The sequence below is a fragment of the Schistocerca piceifrons genome, chromosome X, assembly GCF_021461385.2.
Source record: "Schistocerca piceifrons isolate TAMUIC-IGC-003096 chromosome X, iqSchPice1.1, whole genome shotgun sequence".
In the NCBI taxonomy this organism is placed as follows: Eukaryota; Metazoa; Arthropoda; class Insecta; order Orthoptera; family Acrididae; genus Schistocerca; species Schistocerca piceifrons.
Genome location: NC_060149.1, coordinates 629,210,603 through 629,234,807, shown reverse-complemented (window position 1 = coordinate 629,234,807; position 24,205 = coordinate 629,210,603). Strand labels below are relative to the sequence as shown.

At 38.8% G+C, this 24,205-nt stretch overlaps 1 protein-coding gene across 1 annotated transcript in view; it reads right to left on the bottom strand.

Moving 5' to 3' along the window:
* The window catches only part of LOC124722546 (F-BAR domain only protein 2-like), a 313,554-nt gene that overhangs the window by 96,285 nt on the left and 193,064 nt on the right, over positions 1–24,205 (bottom strand). Inside the window, exons 15-16 of the mRNA XM_047247688.1 lie at positions 7,083–7,238; positions 5,508–5,640 (exon numbers count right to left, since the gene is read on the bottom strand). Of these exons, the coding sequence (XP_047103644.1) occupies positions 5,508–5,640; positions 7,083–7,238 (289 nt within the window). The remainder of the gene's footprint in view (positions 1–5,507; positions 5,641–7,082; positions 7,239–24,205) is intronic.

Below are 24,205 nucleotides of genomic sequence, written 5' to 3'. Positions count from 1 at the left end.
GGGGGGGGTGCTTGCATTTTGGAAAGGGGAAATGATGTTAGCCTTCAAAATCTCATTTATGATAATAGATATGAATTTGAACAAGTCTGAAAGAATGAGAAATTCCAGCATCTGCCTGAAACAATTTCCAGTACCCGCGTAAAACTGAAATTAAGACAAACAACTGGGTATCTGATTTCCTTAGCCTCACAATTCCTGCCCATTGTTTTAACCACCGCACCATCACACTCAGAGTGTCTCACATAATGGGTGTACACATCACATAAGGTATTCCACTTATATACACATTTTTGGACAACAGTGACATTTATAAATCTGACAAAGACAATAATGCTTAATAATGTACTGTCCATTTGCTTTACAAATGAATCTTGTCTCGACTTCAGTAGGGATGTTCTCACTATGAGGTATCAATGATACTTTCAGAGAAAACATTTCAAGAGAGATATATCAACAACAACAAAGTGTCCTGTTGTTTATGTGGCCAATGTGAGGTGACTATAGTGGTTGTTTTAGTCTGGTAATTTTTAAACACACTCAATAATCATATCAACATATTTACCCAGTCCATTAAGGTAAAAATTAATAAAAGCTATGATAATCATTGCCACTCAATGGATGCTTATTGATGGATCACTGAGAATGCAAGGGTGAGAGGGAGAAGAGTAAGTTAGAGTTTAAATTCTTTTTTATACTTGGGTTATTAGACTGGCCGCTACCTTTAATTGGGCATGGATTTTGAAAAAATTGCCCACCGTCTTTAACCTTTCCAGTATTCACATGATTTATAAAAACTACAGAAAAAGTAGCCTATACACCAGGAAAGGAGACTAATGCCTCTTGAATACAAATATTCAGTATTAACCACTGCGTCAACACATTCCACAGAACACTGGTAAGTCACCGATTCATGTGTGCTGAAATCTCCTGGAGTGGCCAGTAAGCATTTCACAAACCCATACAGTGGACTCTCATTAATACATCTCTTATTACCATGTTTACCTGCATAGTACATTCCTTTTTGGAAGTCGCAGTCGCAACTGAATTAAACACATGTTAAACAGAATCGTTTGTGCATTCTCCCTCCCTGTTTAGCACATTCAGGTTTGGCAGTATTGGTACTGTTTGGCTGTTGCAACTTTCGCCACTGAGAATTGTGACAGTAGGATGTTCATGGTCGCATGGTGCAGAAATATGTAGGCAAATGGTTGTAGTCAGTGCCAACAACTTTGCAACTCATACAGGTCAATTTGCTATGGTAGAAATACAGTACATTGCAATGCTAGTTCATATATGTTGATAATATCTCCAACAACTTCAGACTACTGTAGCGGCCACACAAAGTGAACTGTGTGTAATTCAGTCACTGGTCTCCTTTGTTCGTATTTAGCGTTCGACTGACTTAGATCATGGCCTCTTTCATAATCTTTTCTAGTCCACGACATTGTTTGTGCTACCAGTTTGTCATGGATAAAAAGTCAGTGACACAGTTTACAGACAAAGAAAAGTGGAACGTATTCAAGAAGTGGACAAAAATCCACACATGAAGTATGTTGATATTGCATGAAAACTGAACAGTCTTCCATCAACATTAAACACAATAGTGAGCATGCAAACAATAATTAAAGCAACACATTTGAAAGGAAGAAATGGCAAACAAATGAGTGTGTGACAGTCAGTTTCCAGAACTGGAAAATATGCTACTAAAGTGGATAAAACAAACTTTTGGTTTGAACATTCTAACTGAGCATACAGTCGTTCATGCTGAAGGAATGTATTTGGCATGAAAGTTGAGACTCCCAGATTTCGAGGCATTCAGTGGTTGGATTGAAAGGCTCAAGAATAGACATAATTTTGTGTATAAATGTGTTCAAAGTGAGGCAGGAAGTGTGAACATTGACACTATTCAGGCATGAAAAAATGTTCTTCCATAAGAGAAAAGTACAGGCCCAATGACTTTTTAATGCAGATGAAACATGCTTACATTTTCACCTCCTGTCTGACAAACTCTCAAGTTCTGAGGAGAAAAACACCATGGTGGAAAGTTTAGTAAAGGGAAGCTAATATTTTATTATGTTGTAACTAAAGTGGAAGAGAAAAGTTGGTGCCACTAATTACTAGAAAGGAGAGGAGTCCATGATGCTTCAAAAAATGTGCAGAAATTTCCATGTCAATATACACATAATGTGAGTGTGGGTAACAACAACTGTTTTCGAATAATCCTTGAGTACCTGGGATGCAAGTTTGGGCATAAGAAATAGAAAAACCATCCTGTTTATTGACTAGTGTGCAGCGCATCCCCAACATACAATGTGTCTTCTTGATACAAATGCAGCATTCTTTCCTTTGAATTGTACAAGCCACCTTCAGCCACTTGACCAAGACCTTATAAAATGCCTGAAACAAAAGTACAGGAAGATTCTTGTACAGAAGCAGCTGGCTTGCCCTCAGTTATGACCTTGGGCTCTATGCATTTAGTAACACATACCTGGGAGTCCTTGCAAGAGAGCACAATCTCAAACCACTTCAAGAAGGCTGGCTTTTATCGGATACCAGAAATTACAGAAGACACCGTGTCAGAAAACTAAATAATTACAGCTGAACAATGGCAGCAAATAATGGGGCAAGAAGTAAACACTGACTGTCTTAACTTCAATGAATATGTTGATTGTGTTGATGGTGTTGCTACTTGTCACCCCACGAAACTGAAGAATTGCTGAAGGAACAGATGGCATAGAAGCAAGAGGAAAGTGAAGATGAGGATGAGGATGAACCGGAACCTTTAATGACTCCTACAATGTTAAAATCTACTAAAGCAATGGACACAGTTAAGTGTTTTGAGTTTTGAAGTCAACGAAGATGTGATGAACACATTAATCAAGACAGACAATACAATATTAAAATTAGGACAAAAGAAACAGTCAACTATTGATATGTTTTTGAAACTTTTGTGAAGACAGGACTATGCAGTGAATCTTATCATTCTATAATGTAGTTACGCTAACAATATGCACAATACACTGAGAGCTTGTTGAAATGACAATCTTTACTCAGTTACCAGTAGCGAATCACTAATGAAGAGATGCTAAATGAATGCCATTCATTTGTTTTGAGAAGTGTAGTAAAAATTGCAATTTTAGTGTATTATTATTTTTTCTTCATCACAGGCCAGGTACGTATTTTGAACACTAGAGAGTTTGCTCTCACATTATGTGACTTTCCTGCATTCCAGTTAGCTGACAGAAGTCCGATATGTTGGATTTAGCCAACGTCGGCATATTTTCTTGTATACTAAGATGTAATTTTGAAATTTTATAGGTCTGATATTCTGAACATGATACTGAAAAAGGGCTTTTTGAATTATAATTTATTGTTATAGCATGTTAGGAAATGTGGCGTCATGAGATTCAATATTACCCCACGTATGGTACCCATACTCCAATTTCACCAACAAAAGAAAAATAATTACCATATGTATTTTTCCATAGCTTGTTTTCCCACCTATGATGTTCAAAATCTGCGGTCCTTTCAAATGTATTAACGAGGTTCCACTGCATATTTGAAAACATGCAACTGCTCATTTGTCTGAATTTCACAAAGTGCATTTATTGTGAATATCTCACAATTGCTGATGCAGACTATGATCAGAATATAACAGAACCTCACAGCTAACTGCATACATTCTGTTGCCAAATAATGGAAGTCTATACGCAATTTTACTAACAAAGACTGTAGGTAACCGCAATAAAAGAATCTACATGTTTAAGTGTGTCACCCTTGGAAGACACAGCTCCTCAATTGCAAGAGAACTGAAGAACTATTTATATAATTACCTACTCCAAATAACTGCAAAATTAAGATGAGGATTTATGCACATCTAAGACTGCATTTACAGTGGCACATACAACAGCTGCCAGATGCTGTTGCTAGAGGTCGCCTGGTAGCAGTGTGCGACAGCTTTGTCACATCCAATTCCCTTCATCAGTTTTTAGTGGGGTCAAGAAGGTAATGTTACATTAGGATCTATTCTATGGATGACGTAGATCACATTTTAATGTCTTAGGATTGGAAGGATACCTTAACGCCTCTGCGAGTGGAGACAAATGTTGTGATGCAGATTTTGCTGTTAAAAAGATACCGACTGCATCTGTATTTGTCTTGAAAACAATTTGGTAAGTACTATACACACTGTCCTCACTTACTGGAATAATCAAACAAGCTTTATGAACATATGAGGCATGTCTAGAAAGTAAGTACTATTCTGGACAAAACTCATAAAACTTTTTTTTTCCAAAACAAAACTTAATTTTACGAGAAATAGCATTTCTTTAACTATTGTTCTACATAGCTGCCACCATTGTTTAGAAATTTATTGTAGCAGGAAACAAACAAAACTATACACCTTGCAATCAAAATGCCTTCCTCTGCATCTTCCTCCAAAATCATGCTTCACATTCTAGAACAAGTGGTAGTCAGAAGGCGCGAGATCGGGGCTGTACAGCGGGTGTTCGAACCACTCCCAACTGCACTGTTGAGTAAGATTTTGAGTGACACCAGCAGAAAAGGGATGTGCGTTGCCACGAACACAACACAATTTCAGTGACTCATTCAGCACACAAGTGTAAGATACTCTGAAAATCTAAAGAAATGGAAAGTGAAAACAAATACACCACTGATAACAATCTGTCAATTGCTAATAACCATCAACCATAACCCAAAAAAGGTCTATGACAGTAACTGTAAATGTAAGATATATCATCTTTCAAACTTGAAAAGTAATTTTTTGAGATTACAATTTACACCTAAAATTTCGATAAAGTTTTTTGCCTGCTCGTGTTTTCCTATTAACCTGCAATTTCAGTCCATATATTCCAAACTATATCCCTCTTATGATATTTTTCATCCTCAGGAAGCCACAAACTCATTCTTTCCAAGATTAAACTTCTCACTTTATCACAATCCCTATTTCACTTGTGCAAACATCAGATGATGTGACTGAAGAAATCAAACTGATTTGGATTTCAACAACTGTCATTTTAAATCTGTAGGTTCGGTTGACAGTTCAAATGGCTCTGAGCACTATGGGACTTAACATCTGAGGTCATCAGTCCCCTAGAACCTAGAACTCTTAAACCTAACTAACCTAAGGACATCACAAACATCCATGCCCAAGGCAGGATTCGAACCTGTGACCGTAGCGATCATGCAGTTCCAAACTGAAGTGCCAAGAACCACTCGGCCACACCGGCCGGCAGGTTTGGTTGATGAAATCAGTTATAGTATGATCACATATACAGTGGCGTACTGATTTGAAAAGGTCGTCAATCTTTCTGCAATGTCAGCTGTTGGCAGAATCCACCAATATGAGTGCCACTGTCACCACAGCCTAATGAGGTACTAAACACACAATATTCACTACTTATGTTTCTGAAAATCAAACCACAACTAAATTTCTAGTTCACCAATGTGATACTTGGATTAAACATAAAGGCAGTAATAATACCAACCTTGTACTTCAAAATATCTACATTAAAGTAGGATGCTGACGGGTTCTGATCCGACTGCCTTCGAAGTAGAGCTGTTAATGCATTCATGTTGAAATCAAATACTGTACTGTCGTGACTTGACTGGGCAGAGTCTCTGAAAAACAGCAAATAATAGTGACACAAAATTTTATTCCAAAAACAGATACTGCATATAGAGCAAAAGCAAATTTAGCCTTATTTACGAAGTCTGTTACATATATTGAAAAAATGAAATCTCTCAAAATTAGTCGAGATACTTGTTATTTCTGTAACAGTCTTCAACCCACAAAATAAGTGTTTCTTGTCCATGTGTTTGCATCACACCATGGGATTCTCAACCCATCGGTTACAAGTGGAGGAGTAAAAAATACAGAGGGGAGAGAACACTGCTTCTTACTCTTTGGCACTAGCCCCTCATTTTCCTTTGGATACTGCCTCAAAAGTAAACTGATTGTATGTAGGGAAACCACAAACTGTCATACAGTCTGCCCTTCTCAATTCATAATGGCTATTTTACCTACACAGTCATGAAATTAACCTGATCCTGACATGACGCAATAAAGCTGGGACACTACTGAGCGCCAGCTCCACACCCAGCAACTGTCAACCCATAATTCAGGCCATTGCATGACCTGTGCATAGATATTTGGTCCCATATACCTTCAGAAACCTACCACATAATTTCTAAATTCATGCTACATGGAATAACTACTGTACTGTGTTCCAAAGATGGACCTATATACTATTAAGCACATGGTCATAATGGTCTGGCACTTCAGTATGTCTCAGTACATATAGTGTCAATAGTATCATGGATATAGTCATGACTGGTAGCATTTATCAGCAACAGCAATTATTTTTATTCTACGAAAATGACAAAATCCGACATTAACCGGCATGCATACAGCTGACAGTTGACACACTCCTATGGTATATTTTGACATTTAACTTTAGTTCAGAAGCTGGAAGTTTGGATCTGAGGATGGCAAAACCCAAAGTACATTACATGAAAGAATTTATTAAGAGGTTGTTAAGGAAAGCAGGAAGTATTATTTGTAAAGTTCATTATAATTTTCATTTCCTGTATTGATAAATATGTGTAAATATATTCCAGCCAGAGATGCTGGTCGTATGTGCATGAGGTGTGCTTGTGTGTGTGTGTGTGTGTGTGTGTGTGTGTGTGTGTGTGTGTGTGTTTGTGTGTCACTTTTACTGATGAAGGCTGTGAACGAAGAATCTTCTTTATGGTAAGTAGCAATCTGTCTTTTCCTCCACTGTTTCAAATATAACTAATATATTTTTAGAAAACTAATTACTAAACAGACAGAGGTGTAAGGCGCTTAATAGTATTAAGAACAAAGTGAAAAAACAAAAACTTTTTTCTGAGAACTATAATGTAAATAGACTCATCAAATAGGAAATTGCACAGCTCAATTTTTTTCTCATACTGCAGAACATTTTAATGGTACAAAAGCAAACAGTAAAAAAGTTTTTCACTGCATACATACACAACTGACATTTGATCTTTATCACAATTAACTAACACTACAGTCTTACATTGTGACGAGCTGTTTATTGGGCAGCATGTCCTCAAGCCTATGAGTGTTACGAATTCGGAATGATAATTGGGCAGGACTTGGATTGTTAGCTAGTACAGCCACAATTCCAGCAGGGAATGAGAGCATCATGTCACCAGACAACTTCACCTGGCACCTACAACAGAAATACAATAACTTAGCTCAAAATTTGTAAAGTTGGTCTACCTTCCAACATTTTGCTTCTTCCCTCCATTACATGCATTGTATATCTCGTTCATTTTTTTTATTTTGCATGCTTATTCATTTCAGAAGAGTCATCAATACCATGTAATAACAACACAACAAAATTAAAAGTTATATATACATAACAGTATTATGACCAACGTCCTTTCAGTAAGTTGGTCTGATGGTATACCACTGGGTAAAATTTATGACTTATGACTGGTTGTTAATAACGATCTTTTTGAACAGTACTGCTATTAATATAGAGTTCAAGATATTTTGGTACAGAGACTAAATTCAGCTTGCACAACAACACAGTTGTCACAAATTAAACTCAAGATATCTTCACGGAGAAACACATGAAACACTGGTATGTTTTGAAACTATGAACATGCACTGAAGTAGTCATGAAAATAAGCTACAGTAACTGCATAAACTAGTGTTGTTCCGCATATGGAACACCATGGTGCCAAGGGATTTCAGGACATTGTCATCCACCTACTGCCATGAAGGCCCGCAGCTGACCACAGTGACCTGAAAACCAGAAAACCACCCCCCCATGTCATGTCAACATGTGGGAAGACTCAGGTAACGACTCTATGTAGCATTGCATGAATTAGTGGTGCATACCACTGTCACCTGATGACCGAAAGCCAAACAAACAGTCACTGGGGCCTCATTTGTACGTGCCAATGAAGCCACCAGGCAAATTCAAGCTGGTAACCATAACCAGGTGGCTGCTGTGCTGTTGGATAGCCCCACCTCGCCCGATCTTTTAGACAGCTGTCACCCTTGTCATCGTCATCATCGGCATCAACATCAACATCAGCCTCAGCCTGCCACTCGCACACTAGGGTCAGAGAAGTTAAACAATGTGTCAGCAAAAAGCTCAGCAGATCCATATGTCGGGTCAGACAGCCATCTCCAGTTGGTCATAGGCCGCCCTTCTTGGAGTTTCAGATCTGATACTGTTGGGCCACCCGTGGAATATAGTGAAGGCTACACCTAGCCACTGCTGCCTCTGTGCTAAGTGCAGATATTCTAACATACAAGAATGTTGCAATAGGTTCACAGCTGGTACTACACAGTACCCTATCATGCTACCTCTCAACAGCATGCATGAACTTAGGTACAACCGCCTATACTGCAGTAATATGAAGACAACTTGGATTGGTGCCAGGCTGCTCCCACCGGATGAGGTTGTGCAACTCTATCTGCTCTAGTTCGATGAATAATAGAGAGTTTTCTTGAAGTCCAATTACCTTGCTGCAGCCATCCTCACCTCTGACGGACTCTTGTCTCCCTCATCAGTTCACTGAAATCACAATGTCCATGTGGGACATTAACAATACTACCCTGACTGACCTAAGAAATCCTTCCCTCATCGCAGTAGTGGAAGGATACTACCACACCATTACATTAGGTGTCTGAAGTAATAACGCATTGGGAGACAGTGTTTGTTGTCATCTTCTGACATCATTACTACTGATTTCATGAGTCTGAGTATGCTGTCTTTGTTTGAACTGGGATTTGACTGTTGATAGATAGCCAAGCATTGTGACTATCCAGTCAACTGGTGGAGCCAGAAACAACAACTCTAGCACTGCAGTTACAAATAAGTGAAAAGTGTATATTGTACCCGCCCTTGCATTCCTTTCTTCTGTTTTGTCTGTTTTCGTATCTCTCCTTTTCAGGCTTCCTAGTAAAAATACACCGTAGGTAATATTTTAGAAACTAAGGGGAGTGTATATTTGGAAATTATGGAGCACTTAAGTAATATAAGTAATAGTAATTCATATAGTATATAAGTAAATAGTAGAAGAGTGTAGGTGTAATTTATTTAGAGTATTTATAAATTTAAAGAGTCCTCCATGGGAATAGACTAGCAGATATGTTGTCTGATGTCCTGTCATCCTTTTCTCTAGTTAGGAAGGTGAAAGCCCCATGATACAGCATAGACCACTATGTCAACAGATACTGCTTGGATGTAAGAGGGGGGGGGGGGGATGTAAGGGAAGGTCCTAGGAAAGAACTAAAATGATGAGAACCTGTAAATGTTTAATAAATGCTCGAATCTCATGAAAAATGATGGTCATTCTGCTAGGATTTCCAAATGACAAACAAAAATGAAGCTAATAGCTCATGACTAACCCTTTAACATAATGACTTTTTTCCAATTATATTCCAAAAAATAATACTTTTTATTATTAAAAAACATTCTATAACAGATCACATTACATATACATACATAAAGATAGTTTTTAAAGATCAAAATAATGAGTTACAAAATTTTGAAGTTCACCAATGATAAAATACTGAGTATATTTGTGCAGTGGACTTTGACGAAATTATCCTGAAAATTGAAGTCATTTTTTGGTTTCTGTGTAGCTATTAACTCTAACCATATATTTCACAATGGTTTCCAGCGAACATAAATTTTGGAGGAGCTGGCTGGAGCACAGTGGATGTATTTATCTTGTATTACTGGTGAGTACTTATCACTCAACCAATGAACTGTTATCACTTTCAGTCTATAATGAAGTAACACTATGTTCTTGTCCACTTTCTGAGTCATTAAACTCAATGTCAAACTGAGGATCACTACAGCTCTATTTTTTTGAAAGTGTTGCCTAAACAACAATACAGGAGAGAGGTTGAAAACGTGCATTTTGTTGTCGAGTGTCAAAAGTTGCACACAGTAAGAATGATATGTAGCAGCAACCACCCCAAATGTAGTACCAGATGCTCTCTACTGGCTGAACACTTAACTATCAGTCTTGAAATAGGTGTAAGTGGGGTTTTATTTTTTCAAAGGTGTGTTTTTAGGTTGCCTGAGTATACTTGGGATTTTAAGTTTCTGCCAAAATAATAAAAATGAGGTAATCCGGGTTTTATTTTAAGGGGTTAAGCAGATTACAGTGTCGCAATTTTTAAATTTATGGTATGTTATGTAACAATTTTAGCACATAGGAATGACACGCTTGATTGGTTCTGCATTAAAAGAGAAATTACACTAACTATGATAAACTAAAATACTTTTGCACTTAATTGTGAAAGACATTTAGTCCAGTCAACAAAGGAAAATTAGGGAAAAAATTCATGTAGTCACAAATTCTTGCTAAATCCTAGTAGTGAATGTCATGTACAAGACACTAAAAATTCGGACTGGTGGGATTTGAATGTGAGGGCCTTTAGAGTTCAATTTTGAGATTTTCTCTAGTAACTCTTAATTCATGTTAATTTGAAAGCCACAGTTTGTAGCAAAACTGTTTCCCAGTACCAAATTAAACTACGTTTAATTTCCTACAAAGAAGGGCCTACTCATTTCCTTTCCCTCTGCGACTAACAGTTTCCGCCTTACAGGGGATGAAAAAAAAATCACATATTATTAAAAACATTCTTTTAATGGTACTAAATAAAGGTTTATCTCCAAATAAAATCAATTAAAAACAAATATTAAGTGTGCATACAATGTCTAAGTGCAGTAGAGCTATATTAAAGGGTAAATTGTGTTCCGAGTATGTAACAAGGTGAAGGGGGCAGACGGATGTGTGAGACAGAAGCATGAGGGAAGGCAGGTTGCTAAGTTGTGCTTGTGCATTTCCATCCATCATAGGTCTGCAGAATGAAGATCGAGGAGGTGATTCCCCATTCTTTCTACCCCACTATGTCACAAGAGGCGACTGCAGGGTGTTTCACAAGGTTATACCGACCCTCCGCAGGGCACCTTATGAATCACTGACGACAAAGTGTGCACACATCTCCAGGGGTGTATATTTTTCAAAAAGTGCATTACCACTACATGGAATACAGATATGTGCTCCTAATAACACTGATACAAGTAACTCATATTGACAGGACCTGCATGAATCTCTGTACTTTGTTCTACATTGTTAGAGGAGAAACTGATTCTTAGTCATCCTGTAAAGCAGCTGTATCATTCTTCTGCAAAAGGCAATTTCTTCTCCAACAGAGAGGGCTGCTCGCTTTTCAGTTTACAGACACACTATACCTCTTGCGCATTTCCTGCCCGGTTCTCTTAGGTTAGTAGACAAAATAACTTCACTGAGCTCTTGTTAATATACTGGAGCTATTTTCACTTTATTAAATGGGTGCTTTGTGCATGTGTTAAGTAAGCTTTCGTATACAATACATTCACGTAAACAATGTCTAAGAAGTGTTTAATTTGTAAGTGTGATGTTATCAGTGACCACTCTAATGTTGGTGATTAGATTGCTAAATGTAACAACCAGCTGCTGTCTACCATTGACAACATATTGTAAAGCCACATAATCTTTTTGCAGTCACTCTGTGGCGAATTAATGAATGATGAGAAAGTTATTGTACTTGTCTCACCATTAATTGTGTTGTTTGTATGCTGCACTAATCTCTTCCAGTCAGGAAGTGTTTGCACTTCTCCAGTGGGCTGCAACGAGTCAAGTAACTTGTCACACATCAAAAGTATATTTCCCAAAAGGATATGATTATGTCTGATCGAATGTGACTGGTCATATTGAATTCTATAACAGTAATATGCTGTAATGCATTGACTGACTTGTGTTGAAGTAGCTCAAGTTACATAACACCTAGGTGACCTCCTTCTGTTACAGAAAGATGCGATTTAAGCCTCTGGGCATCTTCATATTTGGGAGAACTGATGCTGAAGTGATGAATCTTTTACGACTCATGCTGCGAAAAATATTCCACGCAGTGATAGTGGAGAGAATGAAATCGACATTTTTAAATACATATTGCCAGCATGTTACACTAGTGACAGGCTGTTCAGTGCAGTAGAAAACTGACAGCTCCAGCTGTTGACCTTTTTCACATAACAATTGCCCACTTCACTGCCAGTAACTACTCACTCAATAAGCTGAAAATAATGATACTACATAAACATTAGCTCAGTAAAGTTATTTTGTCTACTCACATAAGAGAACTACACAGGAAATGGTGGGGAAGTACAGCCTCTCTGTAAACATTATCGAGCAGCACTCTAGTGGTGGAAGTTGCCTTTCCGCGAAGAATACTACAACTGTTATATAGGATGACTAAGAATCAATTTTTACCTCTAGCACTGTAGAACAGTGTGCAGAGATTTATGTATATTCTGTCCATGCATGCTTCTTGTGTTGGTATTAGCAGTAATTCATATCTGCATTCCATGTAGTGTTAATGTATTTTGTGGAAAATAAACATCCCCCAGGCATGCCTGTGCACTGTGCCACTAGTGATTCATAAGGAGTGCTGTGGAGGGTTCGTATACCTCTGTGAAACATCCTGTAGTTGTTTCTTGGGATACAGTAGAGTAGATGGAGTGGGGAATCATCTTCTCGATATTCAGTTTACAGACCTATGGAGAAGAAAAGCCAATGAACACCATCTGGCGACCTACCTTCTCTTGTGCTTGTACTGCACATCCCCTTCATCACATTACAACCCCAGAACACAATTTATTCCTTAATATGGCTCTACTGCACTTAGACATCTAACAAACATTTAATATTTGTTTCTGACCAACTTCATTTAAACATAAGCATTAATTTTATACTGCTAAAAAATACTTCTAATAATCTGCAATTTTTCCATCCCCTGGAAGGCAGAAACTGTTAGTCCTAGAGAAAAAAAAAAAAAAAATGAGTGAGACCTTACAGAACTTGCTACTAAACTAAACCAGATTATAGAGGAAATATTAAACATTACCAGAAGCTAAGTCTGTAATTGTGTTGGGTGCTCTTTCACAGGGAGAATGTAAAAATGGGCCAATTCCTACTGGATTATATATAAAAATTGACGAATTGCACATACAAAAGGAACACACACAAAATGTAGAATTTAAACAACAGATATACTTTCGATGTGTGACACTGTAAATATAGCAGAATGCACAACAAAACTGACAAATACAATACATGAAACTCATAATTCTGAAGCAGAATCATTAATACCAGCTTACAATGAAAATAGTTCAATGTTACTGCATGTTAATGTATTCATTCATTAATCAGTTTTCTGCTATATTAGCAGGTCCTTTGCCTCTCCATTTTCTGCAATCCATGCTTCCTTCGTAAGGCTGCTGTATATTGTACTGTCCATCATGTCATCCAGTATCTGATATCTCTTCCTTCCTTGCTTGCTTCCTTTTCCCTTCTACATGACCTTCTAAAACCGTTTTTATCAGTATGTCACTCTTTCTTAATATTTGCCCAATCCATTTCCTTTTTCTTCTTTTTATTACACCTAGTAACTGTCTGTTCTCTCCTACTCTTCTCAGTACATCTTCATTTTTTACTCTGTCCATCCAACTTACTCTTTCCATCCTCCGCCATGTCCACATCTCAAAAGCCTTTCTCTGTCTTTCTTCCTCAAAGTCCATGTTTCAGTGCCATACAGAAGAACACTCCATACAAAACATTTTATGAGTCTTTTCCTCAGTTCTCTGTCCAGACTGCTGCAGAAAATTCTCCTTTTCTTATAAAATGCCTTTTTTGCCATTGCTATCCATGCTTTAATTTCTGTACTGCACTTCCAGTTGATGTCTATCCTACTTCCAAGATACTTCAAATTTTGCACCTGTTTTAATATTTCTCCATTCAGCATAATTTTTATTTCTTTATTTCCTTTTAGTGCTAATACTTCTGTTTTCTTTGTGTTAATTTTCATTCCACATTTTTTTCCGTTAGCTTCAATGGTGTCCACTAAACCCATAATTCTTTTTCCCTTGGGGCTAGAAGGACCATGTCATCAGCAAACCTCAAACACCCTACTCGTCTTCCTCCAATTACTACTCCTTTGCCATCTAATGAGCATTGGTCAATCATATTTTCCAAGTAGATGTTGAATAGGGTAGGTGATAGCATCCTTGTCTTACTCCTTTTCCTAGTGCGACCCAGTTTGTACTTTCTCCTCTCACTTTAACTGAGGCTTTTTGATTCAGATATAATGAGTTTACAAGTCTTCTGGTTTTCCAGTTCACTCTCTTTTCCCTCATCATAGGTGCCAGTTGTCCCAAACCACATTGCCAAATGCCTTTTCTAGATTGATGAATCACATATAGAGGTCTCTTCCTTTTTCAATAAACCTTTCTCCCAAGACTTGTAGGAGCCCTATTGCGTCTCTGGTGCCCGTATTCCGTCTAAAGCCAAACTGCTCCTCACCAAGATTCTCCTCCATTACTTTTTCAAACCTCTTAATTATTCTTAACATCACTTTGGCTGCATGTGAAATAAAGCTGATTGTTCTCTGCTCACTGCATTTATTGGTTCTTTTTAAATAATGGAATCATTACTGTTGTCAAAAACTCCTCAGGCCATTCACCACCGTCATATTTTATTACATAACCTCAATATTTCTCTAATTCCATCTTGGTTCAAGAATTTTAATATTTATCCCGGTATCATATCTGTACCTACTGATTTGTCATTTTTCATTGCAGCTATGGCAAATTTAACTACTTCAATTATGATGGTTGGTCCTTTCTCATCATCACTTACACTGTTTAGCAATTCCAATTCCAGAGTTTCTGGTTTGTGATCTGTGTTATATTGCTCTTTTACTTATCCTTCCCATCTCTGAAGAATGTCGCGATCTTTGTACGCTACCTTTTCGTCTTTACCCAAAGTTTCCATAGTAGCACTTACTGCTCTGTTTTGATCCCATGTCCTAGTCTTTACTCTGTTGTATAGTAATAAGTCTTATCTTCCCTTCCAGTCCAGTTCTTCAACCGCATCACATTCCTCTTTTAGCCATTTTTCCTAGCCTGCTCTGTTTCTCTTCACAGTTCATTATTTAATCTTTGGTACATCTTTCTTGCATCTTCAGTGTTTTTGTTTTTAAATTTTCTTCTCTCTCCATCTTGGAAATGATTTCTTGTGTAACCCATGGTTGTTTTACCCTTTTCCCTTTTACATATCAGTCCTTAAAAAATAAGTATCTAGAACTACAATACTGGTTGGAAAAGATAAATTGTAGTGTGCTTATGGTAAATGAACACTCATTATCATATGGAGAATTATAGAGACCTATACCAGATGGCTATAAACTAGATTTCTGTAGAACAGACATAAAATGTGGAACCTCTGTCTGCATTAATAAAAGATAACTGTAAAGTCTGTGGCTTAAGCATGTGACTAGGCCACTGGCCCGACTGTAGATGAAGTACAGTCTCTCAGCAATATGGCAATAGGAGGGGGGCGGATGGCAGGCCCATTGCCCCAGATGTATTTTACGTCCACCCCGCGATAGATCCCCAGTACTCTTTTCATAGCAGGTCGAGTGGAATTAGGGCTGTCCCGGAGTGTATCGACTGATGAAAAATCCCTGCTCCTATCTGGGACTGAAGTCATGAAGTCCAGAGCTGGAGTCCAGTGTTCTATGTGCTAGACCACCAGGTCCACATCTACATTAAAAAAACACTTAAAGTAAATTATGAAATTGTAAATGTACATGATCTCTGTATAGAATCTTATTTTGAAGTTGCAACTGTACTGTTTCCAAAACTAGAAATTGTAGTTGTCTCTGTGTACCATACTCCCAATCGCAATGAAGACTTGTTTTTAGTAAGTATTACTTCTCAAAAATAAAAATCGTAGAGTGAGAACGATAACACACTGTTACATTAATATCAATATTAGGGTTAAAAGGGTAGCTATAAGCTATTTACTTAACACATTAAGATACTTAAATTTTACTGCACAAATTACAAGCCCACCAGGCTGACTGCATGTCTGGAGAGAGTTATTTTCACTTACGCAGAATGCAATCTAGTTGAATTAAAATAGGTATTTTTAACCATGAAAGCTGTGGCTTAACAATTCCCCTAGATAATAAAGCACATACCTGTCAGTGGAGAGTAAATAGATCCATTAATGAACAGAAGTTAGAAAAAATTAAGATCTAGATTAAGATTAACCAAGTGGAATGAACCACAAGATTTTTAGGTATGCTAACTTAAGTCTATAAAGAGAAATGCCCTCAGCATTATAAGAATTACTGGAAGTGAAATCCACATTATAAACCAAGGAGTTAAAGAAATTGGTACCAATCACAACTAAATAATATAAGAATCTCAATGCTCCTGTATTATGGTAAATCACACTACGCAGATAAATACACAATTATGAAAAAGCATTACATGTCAACAATCAATGCAGTAAAAATGCAAGGCCAATGATAGACACATTCTTAAATTTTTAAAGAAATGTAAATCAGCTTATGAAGTCACAAAAACATAAATAAATAGTCAAAAGGAAGGCTGCAATATTCTAATTCCTTGGGAGTGATAAAATATATACTTCGCCAATATTATCCTAGAAACTAACACTGTAGGTGATGTGAGCAAGGCAGAAGCACTACTGGCACCATTGCACAATAAAGCAACTTACAGTTTTCAATAGAGTCATTTAATTTGTGAAAAGGTCAGTGAAGCTACAGGCAAACTCGGTAATTCCTGACCTGAATAATTACTATAGCCAGTGTGCGTGCTCTCTCACTTTCTTTCGGTCAAGGGACTACACAACTAGGTCATCAGACCCTTGATCCAGGAGCAGTTCATTTGGAATTAGTTGACACCCGAGAAGTATGTTTTCTGATGATGAAAGTATGAAGGAGCAGGAAGAATGAGGCACTGACGGCAATATGATGGCAGAGCTTAGAAAGAATTTATGGAGAAGTGAATGGATCAGGCCAGTATGAAGGTCAGAGCAGACAAGGGCTCACAGCTCACTCAATGGCGAAGAAGTCCCACCCTGCATCTGACCCCTGCCAGCCCAATGAAGGGGGAAGACAGTTGCACAGCAAAGAATGTCTTTAGTCAGCAGATTCAGAACAGTAAAAGTGGGAAGGCTAAAAATGCAATAGACATCAGTTGGACTGTCAATAAAAAGAAGAAGAGAGAAATAAAAGAGACAGTAGGCGAGTGTCCCAGAGGCTCTGCATGTGACAGGAAATGTCCCCGCCCACAGCTGTCCCATCCCTGCTGCAGTGTAGGTAGGCATTAAAGAGCTCCAACTATAACAGAGTACTACCTCTTAAATAAAAACACAGGGTGCAGCAGGAAAGGAGATAAAATATATCCTAAAGCAATTAAAAAAGCGTAAGAGAAGGATGAAAGAGTGAGCTGGTGAAGGAGGTATCGTTGGAGAACCCTCAGACTCATCATGGGGCACGAGACACCCCAGCCCCAATCCAAACTACCCTGCCCCAGCCGAAGGTAGCTTAAAGCTTTGTATCTGAAAGTAAAAATCAATTTTGTGGAGAACCAGTTCAACCATCCATGAATCATCCACCAATGTTTATGGCAAAGAATTCAAGATGCCATGCTTAGGCCGGAGGCCCAGAAAGAGCAGAGAATTCCACTATGATATGAGTTACTGTTTTTATGGCTCCACACTACAATGTGGAGGTAGCTCATTATGTAAAATAAAACTACGGGTTAGACTGGTTCGACCAATGTGGAGGCAACATCGGGTAGTGGATTCCTTCTGGGAGGAAAGGAAAGAAGAGCTCCATGCAGCAGCAATCTCTTCGACGGCACAGAGTATATTAGAGGGGGGGCACAGCAGACAACCACATGTCATTCCATGTACAAGTCAGCAAATCTGGACCTCAGATCTGTAAAGCAAATGGGACACAAGTATTCACTCTATTGCCAAATGGTCAGCCACTTCATTCCCTGGGCTGCCCACTTGACATGGGACACAGAGAAAGACAACTGAGCAACCAGTATAACGAAGTTCAGCAAGAAGATTATGAATATCAGAGATCATAGGGCGACAAGAGTGACACTGGTCACCCGCCTGAAGACTGTTAATTAAGTCACTACACATTAAGATGCAGTCAAGGGAGGTCCATTTAATAAAGCAGAGGGCTCTGTTAACAGCTATCAGCTCTGCTGTATGAACACTACATGTTCCTGGCAACAAATTGTGTTACTGGCAGATAGGGTATGTAAAAGAATATCCTGTCTTATCCCATGTTTTTACAGCTATCAGTGTAAAAGAAGATTGTTCACCCTGACACTCCTCAAGAGGCTGAAAGTTCATGGGCAAGAGAGATTTTAAGACCTTGAAATAGACAGGTCCTAATTCATGGCTTGAGCAGCAAACAAGGGCAGATGCGAGAGAAAACACGATGAGCACATTCCAGGGAGGAGATGCGGAGATCCTAGCAGATAGCTCTGAGGTGCATTCCAATTGGTAATTCCACCTGAGGGTAGGAATTAGGAAGTAAATGCCCCCGGTATGCACAAAGAATGGGATATGTTGGGTGAGGAAGGAATTGTCGAATGGCAACTGCATATGTGAGCGACAGTTGGTACCATCAGAACTGAAGAGGGGAGATATCCACTTACACAAGAAGACTGTGTACAGGACTAGTCCCCAAAGGCACCAGTGGCTTAAAACTACACAATGATGGGCTGGGTCAAACAATTACAAAGCTGATGGTGCTGCCAATGCATAAACCTGGCATGCGTAGTCCAGTTGGGATGAGGTCAGGGCCTGGTAAATATGGAGAACAGTAGCATGACCTGCACACCAAGAGTTGTGGGCACTGAATCTTGAAAAAAAAAAAGGAAATGTTCTTTTATAATAACACTTCTAAAACTCCCTATTCACAATATTTTCCTGCAACCTATTAGAAATGTAAACAGTTGTGACCTCATGCTCATCGAAACAAGGCCCACAAGAAAGACGCATTGAAAGCAGTTTGTTGTTACATAGTGTATCATAATCTTTAACACATATTGCTGTTGGCAGATGCTCGTGTTGCACTGTTTTTTGATTACATAAATGGCACTTTTTTTTGCAACTAAAGTTTTATTTTGGTGTTTTCTTCTCATTTATGTTTTATTGCTGCAGTATTATTTTGGAGAAGCTGGCTAAAGTAAAATTCTTTGTTGGAGTATCAGTGGTTACCAGTCAAAATTATAAAAATTTTACTGAAAACTGAAACAATGAGAAATTCCTGGAATCCTAAGAACTTCCAATGTTTTTTCCTGGATTTCTCCCACATGAAAAAATTCCCAGGTTTTTTCTGGTTGTTCCGGGGCGTATACACCCTGATTTATATGGGGAAAAAGGCTATCAGAGGCATTGTGGGGCTAGCACCATAGAAATCTTGTAGCCACTACTTCAAGGAAATTAATTATTATGACACTCCCTAGCACATACGTTTATAGTTGCCTAGTACGAGGTGCATTCAAGTTCTAAGGCCTCTGATTTTTTTTCTAATTAACTACTCACCCGAAATCGATGAAACTGGCGTTACTTCTTGACGTAATTGCCCTGCAGACGTACACATTTTACACTACGCTGACGCCACGATTCCATGGCAGCAGCGAAGGCTTCTTTAGGAGTCTGTTTTGACCACTGGAAAATCGCTGCGGCAATAGCAGCACGACTGGTGAATGTGCGGCCACGGAGAGTGTCTTTCATTGTTGGAAAAAGCCAAAAGTCACTAGGAGCCAGGTCAGGTGAGTAGGGAGCATGAGGAATCACTTCAAAGTTGTTATCACAAAAAAACTGTTGCGTAACGTTAGCTCGATGTGCGGGTGCGTTGTCTTGGTGAAACAGCACACGCGCAGCCCTTCCCGGACTTTTTTGTTGCAGTGCAGGAAGGAATTAGTTCTTCAAAACATTTTCGTAGGATGCACCTGTTACCGTAGTGCCCTTTGGAACGCAATGGGTAAGGATTACGCCCTCACTGTCCCAGAACATGGACACCATCATTTTTTCAACACTGGCGGTTACCCGAAATTTTTTTGGTGGCGGTGAATCTGTGTGCTTCCACTGAGCTGACTGGCACTGTTTCTGGATTGAAAAATGGCATCCACGTCTCATCCAGTGTCACAACCGACAAAAAGAAAGTCCCATTCATGTTGTCATTGCGCGTCAACATTGCTTGGCAACATGCCACACAGGCAGCCATGTGGTCGTCCGTCAGCATTCGTGGCAGCCACCTGGATGACACTTTTCGCATTTTCAGCTAGTCATAAAGGATTGTGTGCACAGAACCCACAGAAATGCCAACTCTGGAGGCGATCTGCTCAACAGTCATTCGGCGATCCCCCAAAACAATTCTCTCCACTTTCTCGATCATGTCGTCAGACCGGCTTGTGCGAGCCCGAGGTTGTTTCGGTTTGTTGTCACACAATGTTCTGCCTTCATTAAACTGTCGCACCCACGAACGCACTTTCGACACATCCATAACTCCATCACCACACGTCTCCTTCAACTGTCAATGAATTTCAATTGGTTTCACACCATGCAAATTCAGAAAACGAATGATTGCACGCTGTTCAAGTAAGGAAAACGTCGCCATTTTAAGTATTTAAAACAGTTCTCATTCTCGCCGCTGGCGGTAAAATTCTATCTGCCGTACGGTGCCGACATCTTTGGGACATATTGACAATGAACGCGGCCTCATTTTAAAACAATGCGCATGTTTCTATCTCTTTCCAGTCCGGAGAAAAAAAAATCGGAGGCCTTAGAACTTGAATGCACCTCGTATATGCTAAAAATCAGTGTAACTCTCTCCTTAGTATGTCAATAGAGCAACATAAAACAAGAAATGGACACACAGTTGACAAACAAAATGTCAGACTAGCAAATGTTCACAACAGTTCTAAATATACCTCATCACATCTTTTAACAAACTGCCTAATAATAGCCACTTAGTGCCTTTGACCAAATTCAAAAACATAACAACAAAATCAGTAAAAGGCAAAGCATTTTATACAGTGAAGGAATTTGATAAACGTATAATAGATGACTTGAAATTTTGATTCTGGAGCACCTACATAAAAATATAAATTGTAGTACAGAATGTACCAAAAAGAATCACGATTTCAAAAACTAACTATTATGTTATCTGAGGTATTTGTGTGTGAACAAAATACTGCTGGAAAGAGCAGACTCTCGAGTTTTACATCTCATGGGCAGCAAAAAAAAAAAAAAAAAACACCCCACCCACACACACACACACACACACACACACACTTGAGTTTCACATTCGTCAAAAACCAAAATTCACTGTATATATTTATTAGTTACAGAAAAAAATAAGTGCCAAATTGGATGATTCTTTTTGATACACCATGTATTTTTCTGATGTTACTAATGAGATGTGTTGATTCATTGTGGCATACTGTCTTGGCAAAGAAAAGCTTATATAACAATGCATATTACTAATTTAACAACTTAGGTTAATCCCTTCATTAGGCAAGAAGCCATGTAAGAATATTGTAACGTTTTAACTATACAGGCATATAAACGTTATATGACGACACCAATTGAACGTAACCATGTATACTCACTTTTAGGTCCATTAGTTAACAACATGTATGTTCCATGGATCATAACTGCCATATCTCTCTACAATGTGAACGAGTCAGCTTTACAGTTCCAGTATACTTTCTAAGCCTAAAACAGTATTTTTCTTTCATGCATACATCCTTAAAAAAAAAACATATTCTTGCACATTCAGATTAGATTCTTCACATCACTGAGTAGATGGTCAAAGGATTTTACGGCTGAATACCACACACTTTTTTGTTGCCACACTAAGGAGGACAGAGGGATAGTGTCTATCATTGCTACGAGGTGCATTCAAGTTCTAAGGCCTCCGATTTTTTTTCTCCAGACTGGAAAGAGATAGAAACATGCGCATTGTTTTAGAATGAGGCCACGTTCATTGTCAATACGTCCCAGAGATGGCAGCACCGTATGGCAGATGGAATTTTACCGCCAGCGGCGAGAATGAGAACTGTTTTAAATACTTAAAATGGTGACGTTTTCCTTACTTGAACAGCGTGCAATCATTCGTTTTCTGAATTTGCGTGGTGTGAAACCAACTGAAATTCATCGACAGTTGAAGGAGACATGTGTTGATGGAGTTATGGATGTGTTGAAAGTGCGTTCGTGGGTGTGACAGTTTAATGAAGGCAGAACATTGTGTGACAACAAACCGAAACAACCTCGGGCTCGCACAAGCCGGTCTGACGACATGATCGAGAAAGTGGAGAGAATTGTTTTGGGGGATCGCCGAATGACTGTTGAACAGATCGCCTCCAAAGTTGGCATTTCTGTGGGTTCTGTGCACACAATCCTGCATGACGAGCTGAAAATGCGAAAAGTGTCATCCAGGTGGGTGCCACGAATGCTGACGGACGACCACATGGCTGCCCGTGTGGCATGTTGCCAAGCAATGTTGATGCGCAATGACAGCATAAATGGGACTTTCTTTTCGTCGGTTGTGACAATGGATGAGACGTGGATGCCATTTTTCAATCCAGAAACAAAGCGCCAGTCAGCTCAATGGAAGCACACAGATTCACAACCACCAAAAAAGTTTCGGGTAACCACCAGTGCTGAAAAAATGATGGTGTCCATGTTCTGGGACAGCGAGGGCGCAATCCTTACCCATTGCGTTCCAAAGAGCACTACGGTAACAGGTGCATCCTACCCCAATGTTTTGAAGAACAAATTCCTTCCTGCACTGCAACAAAAACGTCCGGGAAGGGCTGCGCGTGTGCTGTTTCACCAAGACAACGCACCTGCACATCGAGCTAACGTTATGCAACAGTTTTTTTGTGATAACAACTTTGAAGTGATTCCTCATGCTCCCTACTCACCTGACCTGGCTCCTAGTGACTTTTGGCTTTTTCCAACAATGAAAGACACTCTCCGTGGCCGCACATTCACCAGCCGTGCTGTTGCCTCAGCAATTTTCCAGTGGTCAAAACAGACTCCTAAAGAAGCCTTCGCCGCTGCCATGGAATCATGGCATCAGTGTTGTGAAAAATGCGTACGTCTGCAGGGCGATTACATCGAGAAGTAACGCCAGTTTCATCGATTTCGGGTGAGTAGTTAATTAGAAAAAAAATCGGAGGCCTTAGAACTTGAATGCACCTCGTACTTCTAGTACTGCATTTATTAATGTTGCTGTTTTCAAACAGTGACCGATTTTTGATAGCACATTTCATAAGGAAGTAACTGTATGGTAAGGCTTGTCAGCATGCCCACCAGTTTGAAGAGCTGTCTTCAGAATGTTTTAGAGTGGAAACCACGTATTTGTTACACACTTTTGTGCTATGAACTCTTCTTTCTCAATTATAAGTTACCCCAGAAAATGACGACATATGACATTAGCAAATGAATATAGGAAAAGTCAGTCAACACTTTGAGATGTTCATCTCTAACATCTGATATTACCCATAATACAAAAACTGCAGAGCAGGGACAATTAAGAAGATTGATCTGAATTACATGTATTGCGTTTTACTGAAGTTAAGTGAACTGTCCATTTGCAGAAAACCAGTTAGCTGTCAAGAAAACATACCACAGTTTCAAGTTCTGAATTTACTCGATTAGTCTCCATTCTCAAGATTAGCTATTATTGTGTATACTCCACAGATTTCTTAATTCAACACTCTGCATTCTTTCAGCCTGACAGGATGAAATCCAGTATTTCAAGATCTCAGAAATTACATATTTAAGCTTCTGTAGAAGAACAGTGTGAATTACATCAATGAAGATGCTAGTTGGCAATTTTGTCATTTAACTTTAGTATAATCTGATTTGAAAGCTGAAAAATATGTTGTTCTGAGGAAAAATCCTTTGGACTGACTAACAACAAGAACATGGCAAATGCCATCATCCAATTTCCAATAAACTTCACTCAGTGGAAAAGGAGTCAAAATAAGCACATACATCTTTGCTGATGTGTAGATACTCAACTGTTCCTGAAAAAATTATGGTCAAAGTTTTCAAGATATTTTTGAGACACTTAAGTGCCTTTTAAAACATGATACTGTCAGATGAAATGGTGATTCTGGGATTACCGTTACAGCTTCTTAATTTTGTGCCCTGTGTTCGAAACACAATTATTACTTTTATTTTTGTTTTTCATTTATATATCCAT